Source organism: Atractosteus spatula, chromosome 22 (genome assembly GCF_055471065.1).
Source record: "Atractosteus spatula isolate fAtrSpa1 chromosome 22, fAtrSpa1.hap1, whole genome shotgun sequence".
Taxonomy (NCBI): Eukaryota; Metazoa; Chordata; class Actinopteri; order Semionotiformes; family Lepisosteidae; genus Atractosteus; species Atractosteus spatula.
Genome location: NC_142727.1, coordinates 4,615,625 through 4,643,564, shown reverse-complemented (window position 1 = coordinate 4,643,564; position 27,940 = coordinate 4,615,625). Strand labels below are relative to the sequence as shown.

The 27,940-nt window shown below is 55.8% G+C and overlaps 1 protein-coding gene across 1 annotated transcript in view; it reads right to left on the bottom strand.

The window, feature by feature from the left end:
• The window catches only part of LOC148816680 (serine/threonine-protein kinase SIK2-like), a 50,032-nt gene extending 24,877 nt beyond the window's left edge, over positions 1–25,155 (bottom strand). The window contains exons 1-3 of the mRNA XM_088939578.1: positions 24,639–25,155; positions 13,015–13,131; positions 10,215–10,278 (exon numbers count right to left, since the gene is read on the bottom strand). Of these exons, the coding sequence (XP_088795704.1) occupies positions 10,215–10,278; positions 13,015–13,131; positions 24,639–24,776 (319 nt within the window). The 5' untranslated portion in view covers positions 24,777–25,155. The remainder of the gene's footprint in view (positions 1–10,214; positions 10,279–13,014; positions 13,132–24,638) is intronic.
• Positions 25,156–27,940: the final 2,785 nt, after the last annotated feature.

Sequence of the window (27,940 nt, the reverse complement as noted above, 5' to 3'; positions counted from 1 at the left end):
CAGGAGAGAGAGACGGGTGAGAGCAGCACCCAGTACAGGAGAGACAGACGGGTGAGGAACACAGTACAGGAGAGACAGACGGGTGAGAGCAGCACCCAGTACAGGAGAGAGAGACGGGTGAGAGCAGCACCCAGTACAGGAGAGAGAGACGGGTGAGAGCAGCACCCAGTACAGGAGAGAGAGACGGGTGAGAGCAATGTTGTACAGGAGAGACAGACGGGTGAGAGCAGCACCCAGTACAGGAGAGACAGACGGGTGAGAGCAGCACCCAGTACAGGAGAGAGAGACGGGTGAGAGCAGCACCCAGTACAGGAGAGAGAGACGGGTGAGAGCAATGGTGTACAGGAGAGAGAGACGGGTGAGAGCAGCACACAGTACAGGAGAGACAGACGGGTGAGAGCAATGTTGTACAGGAGAGAGAGACGGGTGAGAGCAGCACCCAGTACAGGAGAGAGAGACGGGTGAGAGCAGCACCCAGTACAGGAGAGACAGACAGGTAAGTGCAGCAGAGTACAGGAGAGACAGACAGGAATACAGACTGCTGTATGAGAAAGAAACAACCTTAGGAATCTGCAGCACTGAGGATAGAAATATCTGAATAACTTCTCCTGCTCCCTGCGTGTCATTAACACCCAGCCTAGCCAGTCATCGCCTCACCTCGTGGGCCGAGGCGCAGAGAGAGGGGGAGTGTCAGAGGCATGAGGGGCTGCAGGAAGCACGAGCTGTACGCCTGCCAGTTGGGAGAAGAGGCAGAGAGACGAATGTGATAATGATTAGTCAAGAGGTGCGACATTCCTGAATAGATCTCCCATGACACTTCTCTTTTTCAACTTTTCCTTAACCTTAATTGCTAATAAAGCGGGGGGGGGGGGAGGGGAAACGTGTCAGCTTGGAATCTCGCAGGCTGTTCCCAATGGAAGAAGCCTGCTGTGGCTGTTCCAGCTCCGGCTCGTACAGCGCGTCTGCGCGGTGCTGGGAGGAGACGTCTGGAGAGCGGACCCCCTGACCCCACTGCAGTCAGCGGCTCCTTCCGTTAAAGGCGAAAAGATTATCTCGAAACCTGTGCCCCCCAGCTGCCAGGCATATGGGGGGGGGGGGGGGGGACTCTTACTCTCCTCTTCTTTGAAATGCAAAGAAACTCTGCGCGGGGCGACAGTAGGCCCAAAACAAACCATTCCAGGTCTCTTTGATTGGGATGCCATTTGGATTCTAGAACAATCTGGAGTTGTGCGTCCTCTTGAATGAGGACTTGTTCTCAGACTAGGTTCGTACAACCCCCCCCCCCCACCACCACCACCGAAGATCTTCCTGTTCCATCGTTTTTCCCCGATGGAGGAAAGGGAAAGCTCCCAGTCGCTGCTACACAAAGAAATCGCCGCAGGACCAATCCCACACAAAAAAACCGCGCAATGCGTTTTCTACATCCCATTAAAATCCCAAATAACTGCCAAAACGACACAGAAGCGGAATCACTGCCGTGCGATGTGCCAGAACGATGTTTACATCAAGGAAAGGAAACAGAAATCGGGGCTGGGATCGTGTACCGCCGAAGGGGCGATTTCACTCCCGCTCTCTCAGACACGGGAGGCGCCAAGCCGTTTGCGAGCGCAGATGAGACTGGGCCTCGGCGAAGATCGGCACTGCACCTGCCCCAGTCAGAAGAGCTTCCCAAACCTCCAGGGAGAGGGGGGAGGAACGCAGGTGGACGGGGCAGCCCAGTACGTCGTCTCCTGTCCCAGCCCGAGGAACACCGAGTAATAATAACACGGTATGTGATTTCCTGTAGGAACAGTGAGCCCGTCTCTCCATAGTGCTCCATACGCGTGTCTGTAAACGTCTTGTGATGCGCCTGCATTGCAAATGTAGCTGTTGTGTTCATTGCATGCGGCGGCCACGCTGAAATTCACTGGTCACGCCAATAAAGCTTCTTGAATGGACCTGCAAAGCCGAGGGAGACACCAGAGCGACTGATGGGAGAGGAGTGAGAATCTGGGGAAGGTGGGGGGTCAGGACCACAAAACGCAGGCCCTGTCAGCTTCCGAGCAGAGCCGGGATCTGTGCGCAGCTGGCCGAGGCTCAGCAGTAAGTTTCGCAGCTGGCCCTCCCTCAAGACCGCGCCATCCCCACGGGGCCACGGGGAGAGAGACGGGGAGCGCAGCTCGGCTCTCCACTGCTGGCCCAGGCCCAACGTTGAGAGAGCTCCTGCTTGCTTTTTTTGTCTCCCAAGAAACTGCACGAGATCACACAGTTGTGGTCTTCCGTGTCTTTGCTCCTGCCGGGACCCATCGGAAGCGCTCGCTGGGAGAGGTCAGGTCCTCTGCGTCGCCGGGACACCCGGGAGCGTGGAGGGAGGGAGTCAGATCCCCAGGTCAGTTTACGAACGGCCTCCAGCTGTCCCGGGGAACAGAGGTGACCGTTTCCTGGCCAGGATGATGCAGCAACGTCTGCCGGGTGGAAATCAGCCGAGATTCCCGCCCTCCCCCTCCCGTGCTATCTGCCCGCTGAGACCTCCCCGGCCCGGCCAGCCTGCTCTGCCGACCCGCGGACACGGGGCATCGGCTCAGCGCCGGGGAGCTGCCGGAGGGCGCGATGTCATCGCGCTGCGTCGCCCAGCCCGGGGGCCGCAACCCGCCACGCCTTCACCGGGGGCCAGACGGGCGGGATCTTTTTATCAAGCGTGCCGTGTCGGCCGAGGGGCGTTTTTAGGAGCGTGTCGAGCCCGAGTCTGGGACTAGGCAGCGGTCCAGTCTCCTGCAATTTTACTCTCTCTCGTTTTGCGCAACCTGTGCTGCTGAGTGCCGCGCCATTCTCTCAGGAAGTGTTACAGACGCCTGTATCCAGTGTGTCTGGCTGCTCTCTAGGATCCTATTAACCTTGTCAAGAGGCTCCCTGTCTGATCCTGGAGGCTCAGCCCAGCAGTCTGGCTCCGCCATGACACTCTGTGTCGAGTCGTCCTTCCTGCTCTCAGGCCTCAACGCTGAACTAACACCTGAGCCCTCAGGTCAGCTTGAGGTCGAAGCCGCTTTGTGGATTACATCCCCGAGCGCCCAGATCCAGTCCTGCTAGCCCACCCCACTACGAGATCCTCTGACCCCTGCCCCACCTTTCAGCCGTTTCCTGCTTTGCCCCAGGAGCCCAGCAACAACGACAGGAGCAAGAAAACAAACCTGGATCTCCTTCTCAAGGCTGGGTACGGGGAGGCCCAGTGCCCTGAGGACTGTGAAACACCGAGGCAGCTGTTGCACTCATTGATCCGGAGCTCTGGCACCCCGAAAGAGCGAGGATCCAGCCTTCTTCAGAGCCCGCCTCCCTGCAGGCAGCTAGGAAAAGGGCCGTAGCGCTTGGAAACAGGGGGGGAGGAAGTAGCTCCTCAACCCAGGACCTCCAAAGTAAGAGCGCACAGAGTCACGTGCGCGGCTGGCTGGAGAGCCTGTTCCCAGGGACAGCGAGCGGCGGGCAGCTGGCACATGCGCCGAGGGAACCCCCAAGAGAACCCCCAAAACTGCTGCATCGGCTTGCGGAGCTCTGCTCCTTGCGGGAGAAGATGTTCAGCCCCAGACGCTTCCCAGACTGCTGCAGAGAGCTATTCGCTTTCTGCTCACGCTCGGAGGTCCGTGTGCAGGTTTTAAATATGCATGGCCTACATTTCTCACCCGGCGCCTTCTCGGTTTCAGCTTTTCTTCGTGCCTTTGCTGCCTTCTGATTATTCGGCGCTGACCTGTTTCTGCTGCGAGATCTCTGCGCCGGCACGACGTGGCCAGTTTCTCCTCGGAGCGGGCCTGCGTCGCCTGTGCGCCGCCTCTTTCACCTGCACAAAAAGAGCGGCCTGATCTGCTCCCAGCCTGGCTAGAGAGACAGTGAAACGTTTGCTTCTAAAAAGACGCGACCACCAGTTCTCCAACAACCCAAGTCTTTTGAGTCTTGGGATTGCCGATTCTACCAAAACCGTCCTCGCAAAGAACATGAATTTACGAAGCCGTATCGGCAGAGCTAGGAAAATATTAGAAACTTTCGGCTGGGCAACATCGTGGCGCAGCCGTTAGCATTCCTGCCACGCAGTGCTGTGCTCAAATCTGGCCTGGAGTGCCGTCTGTGTGGAGTCTGTATGTTCTCCCCCCGTTTGCGTGGGTTTCCACTGGGTGTTCCGACCTCCTCGTGCGAGTGTGTGCCCTGTAATGGACTGGCATCTCGTCCAAGGTGTACCGTGCCTTGTTGCTTGCCAGGATAACCTCCAGCTCCCCCTGGATTGGACGAAGCGGTTCGAAAATGAATGAATGGACAGTCTTTCAGAGATGAGATCAAAGTCCTGTGGCGCATCACGTCAGCATGACGAGGGACTTCAAGCTGCACGATCAAGTGGAGAAGCTGGGCTCATGCTAGAGAAGGGCCGTTGAGCAGCACCCCCCCCCCCCAGTCGCTTGCCATCAATGCAGAATGAACATTTTACGTGGGGTTGTGCCCTAGAGGACTGTATTTTATGGCTTCGCTTTAATAACCATAATGTTTTTTTAATCCATTCAAAAACATTCTTCAAAACCATCTGTGTTGTGTTCAGTCTTCCCTGAAGCGTAAAATTGGCTGTCTTCAAGATGTACGATTCTGTTTCAGCGCGCCTGTTCAGAGAGGGCTATACTGTGATAATACAGGTGAACCTCCTGCGGTCGGCTGCTCTCCGGGTCTCCAGACAACACCGTCCAGCGTCTCCGGCTCCCGGGACAACACCGTCCAGCGTCTCCGGCTCCCCGGACAACACCGTCCAGCGTCTCCGGCTCCCGGGACAACACCCGTCCAGTCCCTCCGGCTCCCAGTCCCTTCGGTTCCCTGGACAGCACCGTCCAGCGTCTCCGGCTCCCGGGACAGCACTGTCCAGCGTCTCCGGCTCCCGGGACAGCACCGTCCAGTCCCTCCGGCTCCCAGTCTCTCCGGCTCCCCGGACAACACCGTCCAGCGTCTCCGGCTCCCGGGACAACACCCTCCAGCATCTCCGGCTCCCGGGACAACACCCGTCCAGTCCCTCCGGCTCCCAGTCCCTTCGGTTCCCTGGACAGCACCGTCCAGTCTCTCCGGCTCCCCGGACAACACCGTCCAGCGTCTCCGGCTCCCGGGACAACACCGTCCAGCGTCTCCGGCTCCCGGGACAACACCCGTCCAGTCCCTCCGGCTCCCAGTCCCTTCGGTTCCCGGGACAGCACCGTCCAGCGTCTCCGGCTCCCTGGACAGCACCGTCCAGCGTCTCCGGCTCCCAGTCTCACCGGCTCCCGGGACAGCACCGTCCAGCCTCTCCTGCTTCCAGTCTCACTGGCTCCCGGGACAGCACCGTCCAGCCTCTCCGGCTCCCGGGACAGCACCGTCCAGCCTCTCCGGCTCCTGGGACAGCACCGTCCAGTCCCCTGCGCTCCAGCCTCTTCTGGGCAACAGTCAAGCGCTCTCTCCACTCTGCTGCCGCTGGTTCCCACTTTCCTACTGTCCCCTGATCCCAGAGCGCCAGCATTATCACTGCCCCTCGCCCCCTGACTTAGCCCAGGGTGACGAGGAAAAGGACATTTAGCTTTGTTCCAGAGGCCAGTGGGATTGCAAACACTGAGCAGAAAGAAGTTTGATCAATACGATGTGTACTGGATAGAGCCCCTTCTACAAACGTGCATGCACTTTAACACCATCCTAAATACTGTATCCTTTCAGTCATTTTTATTGTCCATTTGTTGGAGGTTTTTTTTTGTAGTAGTGTTGTATGTTGCACCACTTGCCACCCCTCACCCCCCCCAGGGATGAATAAAGTATTTTGAATTGAACTGAACTGTTCAAACTTCCTCTTTGGTTTTTACTCAGTTTCGGGGTTTGGAGCAGATTGTGCTGCGGAGTTTTTCCAGCAGACAGACGGCTCTCACCAACGGCGTCCTCTTGCCTCACCGGGGGCTTTCCTGTAGCTTCGTGACTGATGGGACAAATCGCAGAGAACCGATCTGCGCCTGGTCAGCTTTCACCGCTGACTTTGTAACCTCAATGCGCAACCCCGAAAACAAACAGCAACATTACCGCTGCCCCGGTAACGGCCTTTACAAAGTCAGGAGCAAACGGACAGACTGAAAAGGCTCTTGGGAAAGCACAGCGCGTTTTCTCAAGAGAACCGGCCATTCAAAACCCACTTCCCCACATCGTGTCCGACACTGAAATACCCCAGCGCATTTCTCCCTTTCTCGAACGCTGCGCTGGCCACGATCATGAAATATTTCCTGCTTTTACACGGCTCCGTTAGGGTCAGGGTGCCTTACACACAGGAAGGGACTCGGTTCATCCATCCCAGAAGTACAGTCCCACCTGACGCTGCACACAGAGGTCAGGGGCAGACTGACAAGCTACCCCATCAGCTGGAAACTTAATAGAGCACCTAACACTTAACGCATTCCCCTATTCTAAAAGATACGTAGATCGCATTACCTGTGAGAAACACCGTCTTGCAAGTACAATGAAATAACTGAAAACAAAAATGAAACACTTCAAACAGGACTGTTATGTAAAGCCTTGATCTTTATCACACTTGAAACCGATGCGTTTTGCAGGGGCTTTCTAGCGGCACGTTAAAACGTTCCGAGCCCTTGCGTAGATAGTGCTGAGCTACTAATTTTTTTTTTGCTGCTCAGGGCCACAAAACGGTTCTCAGAAACTCGCACTTCACCACATGAAAAGCGTGACGCAGCGTAAAACACTCTTTTGCTGGAGATGCTGCTGCAGCTGAAGGCCTTGAGAAAATGGCAGAATCGTTCCCTACGTGGGCTTCACCGCACTGTGCAGCACTGTAATGATTCCCCATTACACCCCCCTTCAGTCCAGCTTCAGGCCGCACAGCCCTGCCCTTTTAAAACGAGCACCTCCGCTCTCCCAAATGACAGATCACTGAAAAAGGAAACCACCTCACACGCCTGCTAAATACGCTACAGAAAGAAAGTTATTTAACCCAAATCGGGGCAGGATGATCAGTGTCTCCACCCCCTCGGAGGTTTGTCCCCCGGCCCGTAGGACAGCCTCAAGGCCACTTTCAGCCTGAGCATCTCTGTCAGGCCCTGCACGACGCGTCAATCTGGAATCTCGCTCAGCACACTCGGCCATTTCACTCTTGGCACTGTGTCACATTGACCCAACAATACTAATACACCGATTCGACCTCTGATCTCCGCAGGGAGGAGCTGCGCAGTGCACGTGTCTGCGCGGCGTGTTGAGGAGCGGCCCGATTCAGAGGCGCGCAGTCTCCGTGTGGTCCCAGGGCGCTTTCCGGTGCTGACACAGATGCCCGCAGTGCTCCTCCTCCCGAGCCCCAGTCTGGGACAGCGCAGGAGACCACCCTTCGCGACATTACTGCCGGGGGCAGGAGAGACCAAGCCAGCAGACGACTGCGCGCTAGCGTGAGTGGCAGCTGTGCTTTCACACACGCCAACCGCCCATCGGCCTCTCCTGCCCGTCAGGCCAGTCGCACACGGCCCACGAGCTGCGGCCACCTCCAGTATCCCAGCATGCCGCGCACACGCCGAGGGCTGGCCCGCGCCTGGGACACAAACCTGCCAGCGAGGAACTGGAAGTAACACTAATATAGAGAGAGGAGAAGAAGGAACAGAAGGCTCTGCTCTTGGCACTAAAACGTAGTGCAAGTCGCTATCGAGCAGTAATGGGCCGATTGCAAATCCGAATCTTTTCTTCCTTTCTTCCCTGGGCCAAACAGGCGCTTCCTGAACCAAAGAGACAGAAAAAAAGAGCCAGACGAGTCAAATTCCTTCGAGGGCCGTGGGGGGAGCAGTGCTGGCAGCCTCTCTGCGACATGCCAGCGGGCAGCCCGACAGTGTCCCCGCCAATGAATGCGGCGCCGCAGTAATGCGCCCCCTACAGGGCTGGCGTGGATCAGGCAGCAGTGTGGGACTGCCGCAGGTGCTCACCAGAAAGGGGAAGGTGGCACGCTTCGGAAAAATGCGGGGCACGGCCGAGACGCTCACACGCCCGGAAGCGGACTTCGACTTGCACGCCGCGGGCTGCGTGTCTGATTAGAATGCCGCCCTAGGCCAGCCCGACTCGGGCCTTGATGACGCCAGGTCGCCGAGGCGGCTGCGGACCCGACATCACTGACGCAGTGCCTCTGAAACCCCCGGGCACTTGTCCGAGCGCCGGGGCAGAGCGGCGTCGTGCCCGACCGCCAGTGGCCGCCCACTGGGAGCTCGGCTCTGGCCCACGAACAGCTGCGAGACCTGCAGGCCGCAGCCCGACAGCAGCTGGTTACCGGGGCGACCGGGCCGCCTGCAATCCTGACCTGAGGCCCAGCCTGCAAAGCTCTGCCTTTCATCCTGCGTGCTGTAGTTTTCTTTTCCGTCTCTCTCATTCCGTGCGGAGGCAGCTGGCTCTCCCCCTAGCACGACGCTGCCTGAGGGCCAACTGGTTTCAAAATAACCCTGTTTCTAGGTGTGCGCGTGGCGGCGGCCTGGCAGACGGGCAGGCCAAGAGCCCAGGAGACATTTTTTTGTGCTGGGGAAAGCGCTTTCGTCTGCCTGCAGCCCTACCCTGCTGGAAACGGGAACGTCGGAAGGAGTCGTCCCACGGGCCAGGAGCGCAGCCTTCTTTCTGCCCCTCGTGCTGCCTTTTCTGCCTCCCCCCTTCTCTCCCGTTCTCCTCCAACACTCTGGGCCACAAGACTGCTGCGGCATTTGGCGGTGCCCTGCGAGGGGAGGACGTCACCGTCGCTGGCGGTGACCCCTGCGCGACCCCACCGGCCGCTGTCGGCTCCTGCTGGGAGTCCGTCCCCTCCTGCCCGAGGGATCTGGCTTCCCCCTGCGAGCTCTGCTTTCTGTTCCGACGCCCTGCTGTGCACACCCGCGAAACGAGAGCCCTCACCACAGGCAGCCCAGCCGGGACATGTGTGGCCCTTCACGCCATACGCAAGGCATGGCCACTGCTGGCGTCCCCCTGTCGGCTACACCCCTGCGAGAGCCAGCGTCGGTCAGCGTCAGAGGGGCAAAGAGCAGATGGAGGCGCCTGCTCCAGCCTCAGACTGGGCACCTGAGCCAGGTGTGCCTCTCAGCCGGGCCTGGATAGCGGAAACAAGACAGTTCTGACCCGGCACCCCTCACGCCTCTCGCTCCGATTTCCAGCATTTCCTGATTGACAGCCAGCAGCTGTATCACCCTGCAGCTCCCAGCTGGCAGCCCCCCTGGAGACTCAGCAGGTGTGAGCCTGGCCAGTACCTGGATGGGAGACTCCTGGGAAAGCTGAGGCTGCTGCTGGAAGAGGTGTTAGTGGGGCCAGTAGGGGGCGCTCACCCTGCGGTCTGTGTGGGTCCTAATGCCCCAGTACAGTGACGGGGACACTACACTGTAAAAAGGCGCCGTCCTTCGGCTGAGATGTCAAACTGAGGTCCTGACTCTCTGTGGTCATTAAAAATCCCAGGGTGTTCCTTAAAAAGAGTAGGGGTGTTACCCCGGTGTCCTGGCCAAATTTCCCCCTGGCCTTTCCCAGTCATGGCCTCCTAATAATCCCCATCTCTGAACTGGCTTCATCCCTCTGCTCTCCTCCCCACTGAGACCAGGAGGGGCTTTGCACTGGTGGTGGTGGAGGGGATCCCCATTAGCTGTAAAGAGCTTTGAGCAGAGTGTCCAGAAAAAAAGCTATATAAGTGTGAGGGATCAGCATTTCCATCACCAGTAGTATCAATGTGGGATTTCCTCAGATTTTTCTGTTCCCTCCTAAATAAACAAACACAGCTTTTTCCCGATGCGCGAATTTAAAACCTTTCCGCAGTGCCCTTCAGATCTCATAGTCTCTCAGGATGAGAAAGCAGTGTGGCATGTTCAGTCGGTCTCGTGCCACCTCTGTCTGGGCATGACACTCGCTGTCACAACAGAGCGAAACCAAGCCACCTTTTGCCCTACACACCACAGCCCGGGCCTCGCTGAAGTCCCCCGGTAATCTCATCAGCAGCAACAACGGCAGCGCGATTCATCCCTGATCCTGGTCCTGCAGGACCCGCAGATACTCCAGCCCGGCCTCAGCACGAGGCCCCGCGGGAGGGGCCTGACGTATTGACGGCTGTCGTGCTCCCCAGCAACCTTCTGCGCCAGCCGAAGGTCGAAACCAGAGCCACACTGTGCTAAAACCGCGATCCAGCCACAGGAAAAGCACCCCAATCACAGGGGAGAACCCCTGCCGGCACCTGACAAGGGCCCCTGCCGGCGACTCACCGAAAATCTCGCCGTTCTTGGCGTACTCCGTCACCAGGTACAGCATGTTCTTGGTTTCCATCACCTGCCGGGGAGAGAAGAACAAGCTCGCGGTCAGACGTCGCCTCTCTGCTGCGGTGAGCTCAGGGTCCGGCCGTTCCAGCTGGCTTAAATCATGCTGGGGGGGGGGGGGGGGGAGATTGGTGACCCCAGCTCATTCTGCAGATGTGACAGGAAGGACAGATCTGCCCCCCCTCCCCAGCCCACCCACAGCAGGACACCTGTGACTGTGACAGCGGCTCGGCACCACACCCGAGCACAGGAGGGGGAAGACACTGAACTCGGCCAATCAGCATCAAGGGAAGTGCAGAGAGAGAGGGAGACGGAGTGGATATCTGCTTTTGGGCCTGGAGGAGAGAGCCTGTGCTGGCAGCTGTCTCCTGCCCTGCCCGGGGGTGCACGGGGCCCAAAGAGGGGCTCCGGAGACAGAGCCAGCGAACCCCAACCTCGCTCTGTGAGCCTGTTGTGCAAACTGGAGCTCAGACAGAGGCAGGTCGCTTAGTGGGTCCTGCGCACCCCGATCTCCTGCCAGGGCCAAATGAGTTTCTACTGAACATCCAATAGCAAAAAAAAAACACCTGAACCCCGTCCTAGTGAGCAGCCCAGAGCAGTGTACGGACAGATCATCTGGTTAGGCTTATCGTGTGGGAAGAGCAAGGAGTCGCTATGAATTTCGGAGGAGGGACTGAGGGAGAGCGGGATCTATTTTTTTTTTTATTCCGGTCCTGGTCTCGTCACCCGGACGCTCTGCGAGCTCCAGAGCCCACCTGTTTCCCTCCTCCTTCTCCAGCTCGCGTTGAGGGGAAAATAATGGCCCGGGAGCCCAGGGAGGCAGGGAGACAGAGCGCCATAACTCTCCCGCCTGCTCAGCTTGTCAAGAGACACCAGAACACATCAAGCAGAGAGCAGAGAGCCTCGGCGCACAAAAGCCTCTCCTCTATTAATACCCCTTGTCTGCCATTTTCACAAAAGACCTGTTAACTCTGTAGGCGGCTGTAAAAACACACCTACAGTTCTATTAGCTGCTCCCTGCCAAATCCAGAATAGCAACAGAGCTGTTATTTTTAAAGACATCTGTCTTTCACAGAAACTTCTCTCGCCCTGCTTCCGCTCACGGATCGGCCGGAGTGAAAACAGGCTTTATTTGCCTCCAACAGCATGGAGATCTCTTCATTCCTCGTTCAGCGTTCTTCAACACTCGCGCCCCGTGGGCATAAATGGGAGGAAGTCCTTCAGGCCGGCTGGCCTGTTCGGTGGCTAGGAGCTAACTGGTCCAAGGATCTTGAAAGAAACCAGGGTAACATCTCCAACTACATGGCTGGGTAGCTTGTTCCAGACTCCCACAACTCTTTGTGTAAAGGCGTGCCTCATGCTCTTGGCTGTAACACGGTGACCGCCAAGTGCCCGATTGAAATGCTGTGCTTTTGACCCTTTATCCTACCATTTTATCTGCCTGCTTTATTGCTTCCTCAGATTACCTCGAAGATGAAGATGATGTGTCACCCCAGCCTGCCAGCCAGCGTTCAGACCTCTGCGCTCTGCTCACCCACATGAACTCTCGTACTTTGTCCCCGCAGGCAAATGTTTGGAACCAAACAGAATTGTCTCATACAAATCCTGCCTGATCAGAGATAAAACTCTTTCGAATGCTGGGAACTCAGTGGAGTTGGAATCTGGCTCCGTCTGATCTGACCTAGGGGCAAAGGTACGTCTTCCTACTCCAGTTAGCACAGAGCTCCAGATGGTGCTAAACAAGCACAGCGCAGACCCACGAGACTGGACCGCAGAAGAACCAGGACCAGCGCACATAACGGCACCGATCCGGAGTGCCCTAGTTAAAGCATGAGTTACAGTGTGCAGGCAGAGCTGTTCTTATGTCTTCAGTGCTATACGCATTGTACTCCTAGCACAAACAGCACCAAGGTTGCAGAGAACAACATTAACACAGAGCAGCCCAGTTCCATGGTGTGCTCAAGTGCTTTGCAGTTGCATTCTGCTGAGGGTTCGACAAAACCAGAATCAGTTTTTTTTAGCACTTTTAAGATTCTGGAGCAGGGCCCAAAAGAGCACATCGCACGGGCCAAAAAAAAAGAGCTTTTATTCTTCCTGCGTTGTCTTGGGCTTTTTTCAACAATAGAACAAGAGTTCTAAGGAACATGGAGCGAATTTGGGGGGGGGGGGGGGGGCGAGGCCCGAAAAGTAGCGACTGCAGTTCTGGGGGCGCGGGGGGGGAGGGCTGTGAGGAGAACGGGCTGGGGTGATGTCTGCGCCCAGGAGCCGCGCGGGCCTGCGCTTTGTTTATGAGCCCCTGAAAGGAAATGACTAACTGACCCGTGGAGCTGAACGCTTGAGCTGTTGGAAATAATGATACGGTCTGATTACACGGCGCGCGCTGGATGAGATCCTCCGAGTTGTGTAATGAGTGAGCAGCTCCGCGCATTCCCGGTGACTAAAATGACCTACAGCCTTATGTAACGCGGTGAAGTCATCCCAGCCCCGCAGGAATTCTCCAAACCCGTTGCAGAGAGAACGTCTTTCGGAGGCGAGAGTTCAGCAGAGAGTTCCTCCGCTGCCAGTCTACGGTTTCCTTATCGATTTCTTTTATTGCTTCAGATTTTTTTTTTTTACGGAAGCGCTAGATCTCTCTGGCCAGGGAGAAGAGACGGGTAGCACAGGGCTCCTCTCCACTACTGTGAAAAAACAGAGGCAATGAAGAGCGCAAAGCATGGTGGTCCACTTTAGTAAAGGGGTTATTAATTACCTGGTACAGCTTGATGATGTGCGGGTGGTCGAGGATCTTCATGATCTGCACCTCCCTGTAGATCTTCTCCAGGTTGACCGAATCCAGCTGGGACTTGTCGATGATCTTGATGGCCACCTGCGGGGGCAGGCAGGGAGAGGATGAGATGAGAGGCCCACCTTCGCAGGGGAGGAAGAGGGGCCGGCTGGTCACTTCGGATTGATGTGGGGTGGCTTGTTTTTATCCCGATTTAGATTTCGGAGCCTGCGATTATTTTTCGCCTGGTTTTTAATACCCCCCCCTAATTTCGAATCGTCAACTCCCCACCGGCTGGGCTCACCGCTGCGCTGGCCCTGGCGCCAGCAGGGGAGGGATGTGAACGCCAGTCACACACATTCGAGATTCAGAGGAGAAGCTTCTCCGTCGGAGCTTTCAGCTCCCCAATCCCAGTTTTCGCCTGCCCGATCCCAGCTTTCCCCTTCCCTGTCCGAGCTTTCACCTGCCCCAGCCCGACTCTTCACTCTCCCAATCCTAGCTTTCCCCTTCCCTGTCCGAGCTTTCACCTGCCCCAGCCCGACTCTTCACTCTCCCAATCCCAGCTTTCCCCTTCCCTGTCCGAGCTTTCACCTGCCCCAGCCCAACTCTTCACTCTCCCAATCCCAGCTTTCCCCTTCCCTGTCCGAGCTTTCACCTGCCCCAGCCCGACTCTTCACTCTCCCAATCCCAGCTTTCCCCTTCCCTGTCCAAGCTTTCACCTGCCCGATCCCAGCTTTCACCTGCCCCAGCCCAACTCTTCACTCTCCCAATCCCAGCTTTCCCCTTCCCTGTCCGAGCTTTCACCTGCCCCAGCCCGACTCTTCACTCTCCCAATCCCAGCTTTCCCCTTCCCTGTCCGAGCTTTCACCTGCCCGATCCCAGCTTTCACCTGCCCCAGCCCGACTCCTCACTCTCCCAATCCCAGCTTTCCCCTTCCATGTCCGAGCTTTCACCTGCCCCAGCCCGACTCTTCACTCTCCCAATCCCAGCTTTCCCCTTCCCTGTCCGAGCTTTCACCTGCCCCAGCCCGACTCTTCACTCTCCCAATCCCAGTTTTCCCCTTCCCTGTCCGAGCCTTCACCTGCCCGATCCCAGCTTTCACCTGCCCCAGCCCGACTCCTCACTCTCCCAATCCCAGCTTTCCCCTTCCATGTCCGAGCTTTCACCTGCCCCAGCCCGACTCTTCACTCTCCCAATCCCAGCTTTCCCCTTCCCTGTCCGAGCTTTCACCTGCCCCAGCCCGACTCTTCACTCTCCCAATCCCAGTTTTCCCCTTCCCTGTCCGAGCCTTCACCTGCCCGATCCCAGCTTTCACCTGCCCCAGCCCGACTCTTCACTCTCCCAATCCCAGCTTTCCCCTTCCCTGTCCGAGCTTTCACCTGCCCCAGCCCAACTCTTCACTCTCCCAATCCCAGCTTTCCCCTTCCCTGTCCGAGCTTTCACCTGCCCCAGCCCAACTCTTCACTCTCCCAATCCCAGCTTTCCCCTTCCCTGTCCGAGCTTTCACCTGCCCCAGCCCGACTCTTCACTCTCCCAATCCCAGCTTTCCCCTTCCCTGTCCGAGCTTTCACCTGCCCGATCCCAGCTTTCACCTGCCCCAGCCCGACTCCTCACTCTCCCAATCCCAGCTTTCCCCTTCCCTGTCCGAGCTTTCACCTGCCCCAGCCCGACTCTTCACTCTCCCAATCCCAGCTTTCCCCTTCCCTGTCTGAGCTTTCACCTGCCCCAGCCCGACTCTTCACTCTCCCAATCCCAGCTTTCCCCTTCCCTGTCCGAGCTTTCACCTGCCCCAGCCCGACTCTTCACTCTCCCAATCCCAGCTTTCCCCTTCCCTGTCCGAGCTTTCACCTGCCCCAGCCCGACTCTTCACTCTCCCAATCCCAGCTTTCCCCTTCCCTGTCCGAGCTTTCACCTGCCCAATCCCAGCCTTCACCCTCCGAGCTTTCATTTGCCGATGGGACGCGCTGCAAGCAAGTGCCCACGAGCCGGTCTCGGGAGGAATGAGGTTCAGCGATCTGCACGAACGCATGTCTCCGTCTCTCCCGAGAGCCGGAGGTGTGGGAGGCGAAGGGGACTTCAGACAGAGCCAAGGGGGCGCTAGAGAGACTGTGAAGGGGTTAACAGCTCCAGCCTCCCAGCTGACATCATCGCTGGCAACAAACAGCATCAACAGTGCAACGCTGTCGCTGCAGAAGTGCCCCATCAGGCCTTTTTTAATTGGTGCTTTTCCTGAGAAACACTGAAGAGCCGTTATCATACAGGAAGCCAGAGAGCAGACACTACAGCAATAAAAAAACAAGTTCCATTCTCGGGAACTTTTTCAAGGGGAAGGAACTGTAGAGAAATTAAAATTGGCAATTATATTAAAATAAAAAACTCCTAATGAAATCAATTCCACCGAAGAGGGAGAAGTATTCAGGAAAAAGAGAGAGAGAGAGGACAGCTATCTCTTCTTCAGGAAACACTCAGTATGACGAAAGACATTTCCAGGACATTTCAAAAACTGTCTGGCACCAATGCAAAATCTGCTCCACTTCTTTCAAGCTCCGACTAAAATGCAATATGAAAAATACATCAGAATTGCATTTTTTCCCCAAATGCGCTGCGAGTCCTTCTAAGGCCTCCAATTACAAGCTTATACAGCTGCTTTCCCAAACTAAGCAGAAACTGCTGCACTGGCACAAAGAGCACTCAGAATTCCCCTTGCTGGGCTCCAGCTTTTAAACATCCCACATTCAGCAGCTGTTTATCACTGTTTATTCTTCTGTTCCCCGAGCTTTGGAAACAGCACGTACGCCGATAGGACTGTATACAAACGGCACACCAGATGAACACTGCCTCTGCTGACGGAGCTCAGCTCGGACGATCTCTGCCTGCGGCCCGCTCTGCTGCACAGCGCGTCCCATGAGGGCAGCGTAATTACAGGCTGGCTTATTACACCATCCCCAGCCAAACGCCTTTAATACCACGAGACTCTGCCTGGTCGTTTGCAAGGGAACACTTTAATTACTGCTGACCTCAAGGGAGCTCAAGCACCGCTTTAACGAGTGTCACTGGTCAGCTCAGCGGGGAGATTATGACATCCGTCTCCTGATCGGTGCTGATTCCAGGAGAACCTCAGCCCTGACCCTCACGCTGCGTCCTGAGCCCATTCTCCAGCCTGGGACAGCACCCCTGATTGGCGCGGGACAGCACCCTCTATAGGTGCGGGAAGGAACCCCTCTATAGGCACGGGACAGCACCCCTAATAGGCGCGGGACAGCACCCCTAATAGGCGCGGGACAGCACCCCTGCAGAGCTCCATAGGGATCGTGTTGCAGAGCCCAACTCTGAAAATTACACGCTGTCTGTCCGCGCCACATGTAGCGTAATGAGAATGGACGGCTGGAAAGCTGATTTGCACATCTTCTAATCTAAAGTCAGTAATTAGTGTGGATTAAAAACAAACACAAACATCGCGGACCGGCCTCTGCTCAGGAACACGGGGGTGTTTTTACACAGCCAGGACTCAGGCAGAGGACTCAGACTCCAAGGCCCAGAAACCCAGGCTGAGCCCCAGTGGCCGTGAGCTGGGAGAACCTCCACAGACAGGTGACCACACTGGACACGTGTCCCAGATTAGACCAAGGTGGTCAGTGTCCTCAGGCGAGGCTGAAAGGAGCACGCTGTACTCCACCAGCGCACACCAGAAACATGGGTGCCGAGCTCAAGGTAGACGGAGAGACAGGGCTCTACTCTGGGCCGAGGGTGTGCAGCCTGTGTCATGGGTACCAGGACCAGGAGAGTGAGCAGGACAGGCCCATCAGCCCGGCAGCTTGCTCCTGGCCGCAAGGTCCAATTCAGAGGGAAATCTGCGGAATGCTGCTGGAGCGTGGAGGACAGTGGAACTGCACTGGATCAGATAAGAACAGGTCTCCAGTGAGCCACCTGCAAGGGGGGAGGCAGTGCTCATTACAGGAGGCAGCAAGTGGCTTTGTTCCCCGCATCAGCATCACAGCAGGGAGCAGCCTCCTGCCCCTGCTGCCCCCAGCGCCCTTGGGCATCCTGCCCCTGCTGACCCTCCACCCAGCGCCCTTGGGCCTCCTGCCCCTGCTGCCCCCAGCGCCCTTGGGCCTCCTGCCCTTGCTGACCCTCCACCCAGCGCCCTTGGGCCTCCTGCCCTTCCTGCCTCTCCCCCCAGCGCCCCTGGGCCTCCTGCCCCTCGCCCCAGCGCCCTTGGGCCTCCTGCCCCTGCTCCCAGCACCCTTGGACCTCCTGCCCCTGCTGCCTCTCCCCCCAGCACCCTTGGGCCTCCTGCCTCTCCCCCCAGTGCCCTTGGGCCTCCTGCCCTTCGCGCCAGCGCCCTTGGGCCTCCTGCCCCTCCTCCCAGCACCCTTGGGCCTCCTGCCCCTGCTGCCTCTCCCCCCAGCGCCCTTGGGCCTCCTGCCCCTCCCCCCAGCACCCTTGGGCCTCCTGCCCCTGCCCCTGCTTCCTCTCCCCCCAGCACCCTTGGGCCTCCTGCCCCTGCTGCCCCTGCTTCCCCTCCTGCCCCTCCCCCCAGCACCCTCGGGCCTCCTGCCCCTCCCACAGGCCGAGAGCCGGCGAGCCGATAGCAGCCGCTGAGCCCGAGGTGAGCCCTCAGCCAGGAGGAGATTAATGGGCTGAGCGAGATAATCAGGCATTATAACAGTTTCTCGCCGAGAAGGCTGGCGCCTGGGTAACCTTGCGGGAGGTCCGGGGCTGAGCGAGGAGTCTGAGCACGAGGGCCAGCGCCAGGGCCCACCTTACCGCATCGGGGGTTTGCCACAGACGGGGGGGGGGGGGGGTGGGGGACCGAAAGAGAGGGCTCGAGCTCGAGGCGGGTCCGGAGAGGGGCGTGGGAGGGATTCTGAACTGAGCTGGCGCCGTTCGCCACAAGTTCAGACCGCGCGCGCGCGCACACAGGGGTCAGCCACGGCGGGCCCACTCCCAGACCTTCCTATTTGTGAGCCAGCGCGGAGGGAGCGGTAGGCGTATGGGATGCGTTATCAAGTCGAAGGAGCTCTCCGTCGACTCACTGGGACGAGAGCAGCCCGGAGGAGCGCCACTTCCTGCCGCGGGACCCCGCACTGCGCCTGAAGCCCAGTCTGGAGCCTGAAGCCTCTCCGGGGTCACTCCCAGCCAGCGGAGGAGGGAGGGGAGAGGCTGGCGTGAATCTGCCGCTCGTCTCCGCTCTGCGTGCAAACCGGTTCCCCGATAATCCAAAATGAGCGCACCGGCCGACCCACACAGAGTCTCCCCGCTCTTCTCGGGAAGGGGGGCACGGTTGCCACGGCAGCAGGTTCTCGGGATCAGCGAGCGCGGCCTGGGGTGTAGCTCCTTTGGGGGGGAGGGGTGCAGTGGGACCACAGGACGCCAGGGCACAGCGCAATGAGCTCACTCGGGAGGCCCCTGGCTCAGACCACAGCCGACAGGCTGACAGCTCCCTCGCTCTGCGAGGCCTCCAGCCGGGGGCCCCCCCCCAGCACACGCTTCCCGACACTGCCGACTCGCCCGAGGACCTGAGCTAACGCTCGCTGGCACGAATGCGCAGGGGATCAGGAAGAATCGCGCGCTCGCCTTTTTTCGACAACCGGCAATCAATAAGGGGGAACTGCAAAGCTATTTTTAAATTCTGTGGTTAGAGACAATCAGCGTTGATGAGCGCATTTCAAACCACAATGAAAGTAAAATGTACACAGTCATGTGTAAAACCTCCAATTTACATTACAATCAAAATAGATTCAAATTCCCAGGTATGCGCAATGCCATGATCAGAGGCAACAAGACTTCCAGTGACACGAAGCGGCCCCATTACACTGGAAACAAGCAGGCCTGTGCATATGTCTCTTTTAATCTGACAGAAATATCGCTATCGACTTCAAGACGATTATGTCGACAAGTACAACTAACATGTTAACTCTGCCTGCAGATCACACTGTTAACTTTTCTGCGGGGAAATATCTGCTGCACAACCAGTACTTATTCGTTCATACATCCCACTGCATTAGTCATGACAGTGACTAGTGAGCAGGAAGGGCTGCTTCAGCTCAAAAGTTCGAATTCTTGTGAACTCTAGCTCGTGGCGAGACCAGGGCTTTGCAACAGCATGGGGAACTTTCACAAAGTTCACGATTTTGTGCTGAATTCAAAAATGTTTTTATACCGTCCAGAAATGTATTATGTTACCCAGATTTAATAACCAGTCCGAGGACTTTGGACTGCTGTTCCCCTTCAACTGTGACAGAGCAGAGCGATCTGGGCTGTCGGGCTCAGGTCAGACCTCTCTGGCAGCGACGTGTCAACACCCCAGAGACAGAAAATAAACCCGTGAAGAGAAACCCACGTCAGCTGCGCAGAGCCGATTCCTCTCCCAGTAAAACAGAACGGAACAGGACAAAGATCGTCTTTTCCCGAGGGAGTTCGAGTGGTGAAGTCTGACTGGCGGTCGCGGTGTTGGACGGTGATGCTCACTCTCCGGTTCGAGACTCGAGCCCGGGCCCAACAGGATCTGCTGGCAAAATCAACCCAATAAGATCTCGAAGGGGGAACAGCGAGTGCTAAGGAACAAACTAGGAAGGGAAGGGTCAGAACAGCAGATTGGTCTGTCCTCAGATGACGAGCTACTTTCCTGTATATTAGAAGGATTCTGATTTTCTGTACATGGTTTCCTGCAGCACCTCCTGACCCACCTCCCTGACTGCTCCTGACCATGTGCGCGCGCATACACACTCACACACACAAGCGCATACACACACACACACAACCACATGCAAACACACACACACACACCTGTGCACACAAACACATGCGCACGCAGGGTACATAAGCACACACGGACACGCATCCTACATGCCTACATGCAAACCACACGCACCTGCGAAAGCACATAAACACAAGCTGACGAGCACACATGTGCACGCACACACACGAGCGTGTGGAAACAAGCACAGTCACACAAGCTCACACACACAAGCATGCACGCTGACGCACGCCCACAAACGCATGCGTACACGCTCGTACGCACAAACCCACACATGCACACGCGCACACAGAACCCGCCACACATTCCGCTGGAAACATACAACTCTGAAACTGCTCTCAAATCAACACCAGCATTCCTTTCACTGGACAGTTAAACCTAGACTCCTGTGTTCCCACTTTAGAGAAACAAACGACTCCTAAAGACCACAATCCCTCATGCAGGTCTGCTGCAGTACATCTGCATTTTCCCTGCTATACTGGAGTCTGATCATACTCATCAGGGGCACACGGCCTTGCTTTGCCACAGTCTGCCATTACTCTGTGCTATAACACACATGGCCCTGCACTTGCCTTGGCACATCACAGCGGGCCTGCGGGAGCAGATACCTCCAAGACGGCCTGCCAACAGCTGGACACTCCGCGTAGTCGCTCGTAATGGATCCTGAGTGGCCTCCTCCCAGCTGGCGCATCTATACAGGGCTTCGCTGCAGTGCACAAAGCCAAGCCCCTGACTGTGGAAAGTGGGTGAGAAATATGTCCAGCGGATTACACTGCATAGACACCCGTACAGTAAACTGGAGCTGGCCTCAGCGCGCGTCGACTTCCTTTCATGGTGAATCTCCAGAAAAAGAAATCGGGCTCTCCAGCACGAACAGATGGTTAAATATGTCTCACTAACGAACTGTGTCAAACTGCAGTGTTTACAGTCTTCCTGGAAGGACTGCAGGCGCTCCAACAGCATCCCACCCTGCAACTCAAAGGCCCACAGCTGCAACACTGGATCGCTCTCGGCCACTGGTGCTCCGAGCCAGGTGCCGGCTGGGAACTGGGCTGGGAAGTGGCTCAAATGGGTACACGACGATGGGGGAGGAAGGAGCATTGACACTTTCCAGGGTGTTCCAGCTGTGCCAGCTCTCCTGCTGTAGCATGAGAGCAAACCTGCAGCTGCACTAATTCACTAATGTGAAATACCACCCCGCAGCTGGAGAGGCCTGGAGAAGCTCAACATGCTGTTCAAGAGCAGTCAGGACCGACACTGCTGTCCAGGCAGGACCCTACAGTCCAGTTGTCCAGTCACCCCATTAACAGAGCAGTCCGGCACGGTCACAGAGTTACCAGGAAATGCACGTCTCCAATTCCCACCTCTGCTGCCATTAGGGTTGAGAAAGCTGAGAAATCCGAGTACAAGACACATTTCAGTTTCCAATGGAAAAAAAAACCATCCTCTATAATCAACGGATACAGTATGTAAAATAGCGTGAGCAGTACTATTACAATTGGGTTGCCAAATATTATATTATATTCGAGGATGGATTGATAATGAAAACTGAGGATTACACTGCATGAAGTGCATTATCAGTACAGCACAGGCAACATGGACTCCACTTTGTGTGTCTACAGTACAACACAGGCAACACAAGCTTTGTGCGTCTACAGTACAGCACAGGCCAACAGGAGCTCCGTCTGTGTCTCTACAGTACAGCACAGGCCAACAGGAGCTCTGTCTGTGTGTGTACAGTACAGCACAAGGCAACAGGAGCTCCGTCTGTGTGTGTACAGTACAACACAGGCAACACAAGCTTTGTGCGTCTACAGTACAGCACAAGGCAACAGGAGCTCTGTCTGTGTGTGTACAGTACAGCACAGGGCAACGGGAGCTCTGTCTGTGTGTGTACAGTACAGCACAGGCAACACAAGCTTTGTGCATCTACAGTACAGCACAGGCCAACAGGAGCTCCGTCTGCTTCTCTACAGTACAGCACAGGGCAACAACAAAGTGTGGTTACCCATCTACCCCAAAGTACAGAACCCCTTCTCTCCTCTCGCTCAGCTACCTCAAAAGGCCTCACTCCCTAACCTCTCCTCTCCAAACAGATGGCGAGTCCACAGGGACCAGAGGCCGCTGGCCGACCATACTGCTCTGGGGAGGGACTGGGTAGAGACAAGTCACTTCTGTAATCAAGATACTTCAGGACCGCAAAGCAGGACAGTCACGGTGGGGGCCAGCTGTTCTCTCCATCAATATCTGCCGTTTTCAGAAAATACCATCGTCACAAACAACCTCTTTTCAAACAATTCTTTAAAACGGCTACATAATAATAACGATAATTACCGAATGACTTCCTTGGAAACCCTTCATTTCTCTTCGTTCGTGTGCTTCAGACATGAAGTGCTTTCAGAAATGAAATAAAATCATTTTCTCTTGTTTCTCGAATAGCCTTTGCATCCTCACGGTGTCTATAGCTGCGCATTAAACTCTTCACTGGAGGTTATTTATTGGGTTATCAACACAAAAAAAAAACCGCCATCTCAACGCCGGCGGCTACTCCGCCGTTGTAATGTCGCCCTTGTGACGCAGCGGAGGCGCTACAGGCTGTGGACACACTTGTGGGATAAAACACTTCAATCGCGCCAGGTGTCGCTTCAAAAACATATTTCACCGGTATTTTGCCTGGAACAAAAACAAATTACACCCATATCTCTACCTTTTATCTCGGATGTTAAACCAAGTTTGCGCCCCACGGAGCCCGGAGCAGCATCCTGACACGGTCGACTGAGCGTGATCTTAATCCCGCAAACCTGAAAAAGTCAACAACCTCCGGCTGCACAGAACAGACACTTAACAATCACAGCTCGGCACCGAGCAGGAAAGTCGTCCGTCTCTGGGCAAATTCACGCACCCAATACGGTCATATTTGCCTTCTCCACTCCGGGGGTAGACGACGGGCGTCCTTTGGCGAAAGTGTAAGACCGCGTACAAATAAAAAAAAAAAGGCGATCGCCGCTTGCTCTGGAAAAGCCCAGAAAAAAAAAATCCCACCCCGAAACATACAGAAAACATCTCTTAATTAAAAGCTCACCCCGGTCCTACATTGCTATCCGGGTACCTTTAACCTCGGCCCTGGGGAATGCTAATGAGCCACGCCGCCACGAAGAGCCTCGCCTGGGGTTGTTAGTGCAGCCAGCAGCACAGGGCACGGAAATTCATTAGCTTAAAGAAGACAGCAATTAATAATCAAATTTGCAGTTGCCTGCTGACACGTGTAACAAGAGTAGTCTTGACATTTTACGTACAATATATAATATTCCTTCAAATTCAGCCATTAATTGCTAATAGTTTACACGAGCTGCATGTTCTAAACAAAAAGGTTGATAGTCTATTATAGTTATCCGAATTGTAAAAAAAACAACAACTAAGAAGCAATTAAATATACGCGAATTCGTTTTTATGAATTAAACAGGACTGGACTGAACAGAACTGGTTCTGCTGCTGCTGCTGTATTCAGTACCCCCCATCTACTGTCTCCTCTCATTGTGTATTTGCATTGTGCATATCTTGTGCGTTTTGTTGTCGTCGTCGTTCTGTAAAGCGCTTTGAGAAGCCGCCTGTAAAGGCGCTATATAAATACAGTTCTTTATTATTCCTGGCGTCACGGCGGAGTTCTTATTAGGGCGAATTTGTTATTACCACTGGAGTGATACAATCGGGTTTCTGTGTATTTACTGTATTTTTATCTTCTTCACGGGAAACTTCAACACAACCAGTTGTTTCACAGGTGACGACAAACTGCGCAGGAGCCGGGCAGGCAACCCGGAGCGGCAAAAACAAAACAACAACGATAATTATAACAAGACGAGGAGCGTGAGAAATCACAATACACGTCTTTCAGTGTGACTGTCGACTGTCTGCGCGCTCTGAGAGGTCTGTTCGGCTTCTCCGGAACGCAAAAACAAACTTCCAGGGAGACGGAAAAGTGCTGCTTTATATGAGGACGCTTCTGCGGCCGGAGCGCTTGTGTGCAGCCGCCCCCGGTACCGCTACCGGCCGCGACACCCCGACAGGAGCCGGGCTGCCCCTGTCGGACTCCCGCCGCCGCCAGCACAGGCGTTGGGGGGGGGCGGATAGAAAATGTGCGTTGTCCCTCTGATATCATTCGTGAGCATTATGTAACTCCGTGCTCGGAGTGACCATGCCCCCAAAACCGCGGCTGTTTACATCGCCGTGTCACATTGCATAAGCCGGCGAACGAGTGCAGCCTTTTTTTCCCACCTTTGTGAGTTGTCGTGCAAAAAAAAAAACAACAGTTTCGAATAATCTACAGTGACCTGCTCCGAACGCCGAGTCTCATAGTCTGAAATTAAAACTTCAAGGTGTGTATTATTATCAACCTTTCATTCTCTTCACGGCTGTGTCGTGACAGTACCAGGGTGTTGTGTGCAAATGCTCGCCAGCAAATGCAACTTCTACACGGCTGTGCCGCCGACTCTAGCGCCCAGACCGGGGGGCTCGCCTCACCCTGCCCTGAACTAACTCCGAGACAGTTTCAGGGCGCCCCGGCTCCGGCAGTCCTCCCCACCTCCACTTTAAAAACTGCAGCCCTTATTCCCCGGCTTGGCGACGGGGGGAAGAGGCGGGGTGTGAATGGGTTTCTGAGCACGCCAGTGTACGAGATGACCCGGTCCAAAAGAGTTCGCCCCGCACGGCTCCGGCTCCGGCTCTGGCTCAGTTCACGACACTGCAGCCGAGCGCCAGCCCGCCCGCCGGGGTCAGAGCCCCGTGCCCGGGCAGTGACAGCCGAACCCGAGCGGACCCGAGCCGAGCCGCAGTCCATTTGCACAGTACTTGCCTCGGTCTTGGTGATGCGGTGTCTCGCCAGCTTCACCACTGCGAAATTCCCTTTGCCTAAAGTGCGCTCGATATCGTAGAAGCCCACCCGGACCGGACCGCGGTGCGTCGGTTTCTGGTGAGTATCCGCCATGACCATGCTGTTCCGAAGGGGTGAAGAGGGTCGAGGGTCGGGGGGGAAAGGGAGAGGGGGAGAGAGAAAAGCGGGGTACCGCACGGCTTGAGCCACAAGGAAAAGGACGAAGAAGCAGGAGGAAAAAAAAAACCCCAGCCGGGCGCTAGGAAATGTCTATTACAAAGAAGTGCAGTAAAATCCCCGCTTCCCGAGCCAGCTTGAAGGTTGACAGCGTCCTCAGTCCAGCCGAAGGGAGACAGGACATTTACCGGCGGGACAGGAATCTGTCACGCCGCCCTTTCCAATACAAAAGGGCTATAATGTTTCAGCCCTGTTGGGCAGACTGCACGGGCTGACTTCGAGCAGGAGGCATCGTGTTCCCTGGTTGACGTCCATTGACGTCAGAGCCGCTGGGGGTATTTGTACAGGGGGCGGGCCTTTGAAGCCGTTCCACACTCCGGTGCCAATTCGTCTCCAAGACGACCAGATCCACCTCTGACGTCAAACGCCGGCGAGTGCTATTCTAAAAGCTGTCAATCTGCGTGCTCGGCCGGCGCGCTGGGGAGAGAGAGCCGCGGCTCTGCAGATGGGAGTTGTGATAATACCTTTTGTTGAGCGGCTCGGGGCTTTTTTTTTGTTTGTTTTTGGAGGGGAGGGGCTTTAAAATGTGCATTTCAAAGCTGTCAACATACTGTTGACCTTGTGCCTCTGTGCGAGGTAGACCATCTCAAGCATGTCCGCCAGGCAGTCCCGCTCTTTTGAAGTGCCGTCTGGCTGCAGCCCGGCTTGGTCGCAAACGCTGTAGTTACAACCTGTTGTGCTATAATGACAGTTTATCGTGGGGAAGTTTATTATACGGTGATTTTTTTTTTAATCTCACGACGTCTTTTTTTGCCACGCTCGTACTGTGCTCCGCACTGAAGCACGCAGGAGACAATGTTCCCTGCACCCCGCGCTTCGCTCCGGGTTTCTGCTGCATTCTTAAATTATTCAGGCCGCCGTAATGAGTATTTCCGAGTTACCTGCGATCCTTAGCCTATATGAAAAGCGCCAGCCAAAACGATGTAATAAGAAACGTGCACTGTTATCTATGCCTGTATCTCCAAACACAGAACGCAATGGAATTCGCTCGGAATAGCGCTCCCTCTCGCACCCCAGACCCGCAGACTCGGAACTGTTTCGTGCAGAGTCTGATTGTTAACCCGCTGAGCCGCAGCCTCTGTCGACACGGCCAGGGCCACCGCGGGGTCTTCTCTCTCAGCGATCCCGCACTCGGCTTCGGCGGTGAAGCGCTGCCCTCTGCCGGCGGCCGGCGGGTACTGCAAGCAGAGCGCAGGCAGTGAGCGGGGGGGGGGGGGCGAGATGAAGGGAATCGCTTTTCCTGTGAACAGGACAGCGGCCTCGGGCACACAGTCACTTCCCCCAAACGCCTTATTGTGTATTGTTTCGCGGCCACATGGATAAGTTACTGAGCTCAGTTACGTAAGAATGCAGTTCAGGGCAGAAACTAGAACACAGGGTCAGTTCCTAGTATTTCTCACTTCTGATGTAGAAATACCGGCTCTTAACATCCATCCATTTTCTGACCTCTTCTTCCAATTCAGCAGGGAAGCTGGAGCCTATCCCAGCCAGAAACAGGCACAAGGCAGAGTACAATCTGGAGGGGACATCGGACCATCGCAGGGCATACAGGCACAGACACGCGCTCACACCCGGGGCCAGTTTTCCCAGAAGCAACTGAACCTACCAGCATGGATTGTGGGAGGAAAGCACAGCACGAGCACTGGGAAAAAACGCAAACTCCACACAGACAGCCCCCCGGGTCTCGAATTGAACCCAGGGCCCCAGCGCCGTGAGGCGGCAGTGCTAAGCACTGTGCCTCCCTAGCTGTTAACGTTTATGCAAATCAAATATTCATTTAATCAAGCCTATTGAAAAGCACTGGACCATAATAGCTGTTAATGCTCCCCCAATTTGCAACAGAACTGAATGACATTCTTGCCTGTCAAAGTCCCCTCTGGTGATGCCTTTCCACTAACACTGCCCAATCAGTTCTTCTGAATCTGCTCTGCTCTGCTGTGAGCAGAAGAACACAGGAACAGCTAATGAAAGTAGCCAACCGGCCCCGTTAGGCCACCTGGTAGGTAGTAGTTACAGTAACTGGTCCCAGGACCTCATTCAGTCATTTCCTGAAAGAACCCAGAGTACTGGTCTCAACAGCAGGACAGGACAGCTTGTTCCAGACTCCCACAATCCTTTGCGTATTGTTTTTAACCGCATTTCCCCATAATTCCCACCTATGTGTTCTTTTCTTGCCCAAGTTAACAAGAAGCAGCATTTGGATTCAGATTTAAATCGTTCCGTTGAATTGATAAATAAGAGCTTCAACTCCGTTCAGAGGACAGGGATACTGGGAGAGGGAAAGGAGCCCGAGAGTCAGAGGTGTCAATGTGGAGCATCTAATCCGATGACCCAGAATGTCTGCAGCCCCCTGATTAGGAGAGGCTGTGAGCGCCGGGTGCTCCACACACACAAGCTGCGTGCAGATCGCCCCTCTGCTCCACGAGCTCTCTCCATTCAGGCTGGTCCATCACAGCCCCCCAGGATATTGCCAGCAGCCATATCACTCTGCAGCTCCCAGCTGGCAGCCCCACTGGAGCTCAGCCGTGTGAGTCTGGCCAGTACCTGGATGGGAGACTCCTGGGAAAGCTAAGGCTGCTGCTGGAATAGGTGTTAGTGGGGCCAGCAGGGGGCGCTCACCCTGCAGTCCATGTGGGTCCTAAAGCCCCAGTATAGTGACGGGGACACTACACTGTAAACAGGCGCCGTCCTTCGGATGAGACATAAAACCGAGGTCCCGACTCTCTGTGGTCATTAAAAATCCCAGGGCGTTTTTGAAAAGAGTAGGGGTGTAGCCTTGGCGTCCTGGCCAAATTTCCCATTGGCCCTTACCAATCATGGCCTCCTAATAATCCCCGTCTCTGAACTGGCTTCATTACTCTGCTTTCCTCCCCACTGATAGCTGATGTGCGGTGAGTGTTCTGGTGCACTATGGCTGCCGTTGCATCATCCAGGTGGGGCTGCACACTGGTGGTGGAGGGGAGTCCCCATTACCTGTAAAGCGCTTTGAGAGGAGTGTCCAGAAAAGCGCTATATAAGTGTAAGCAATTATTAATTATTATTATTAT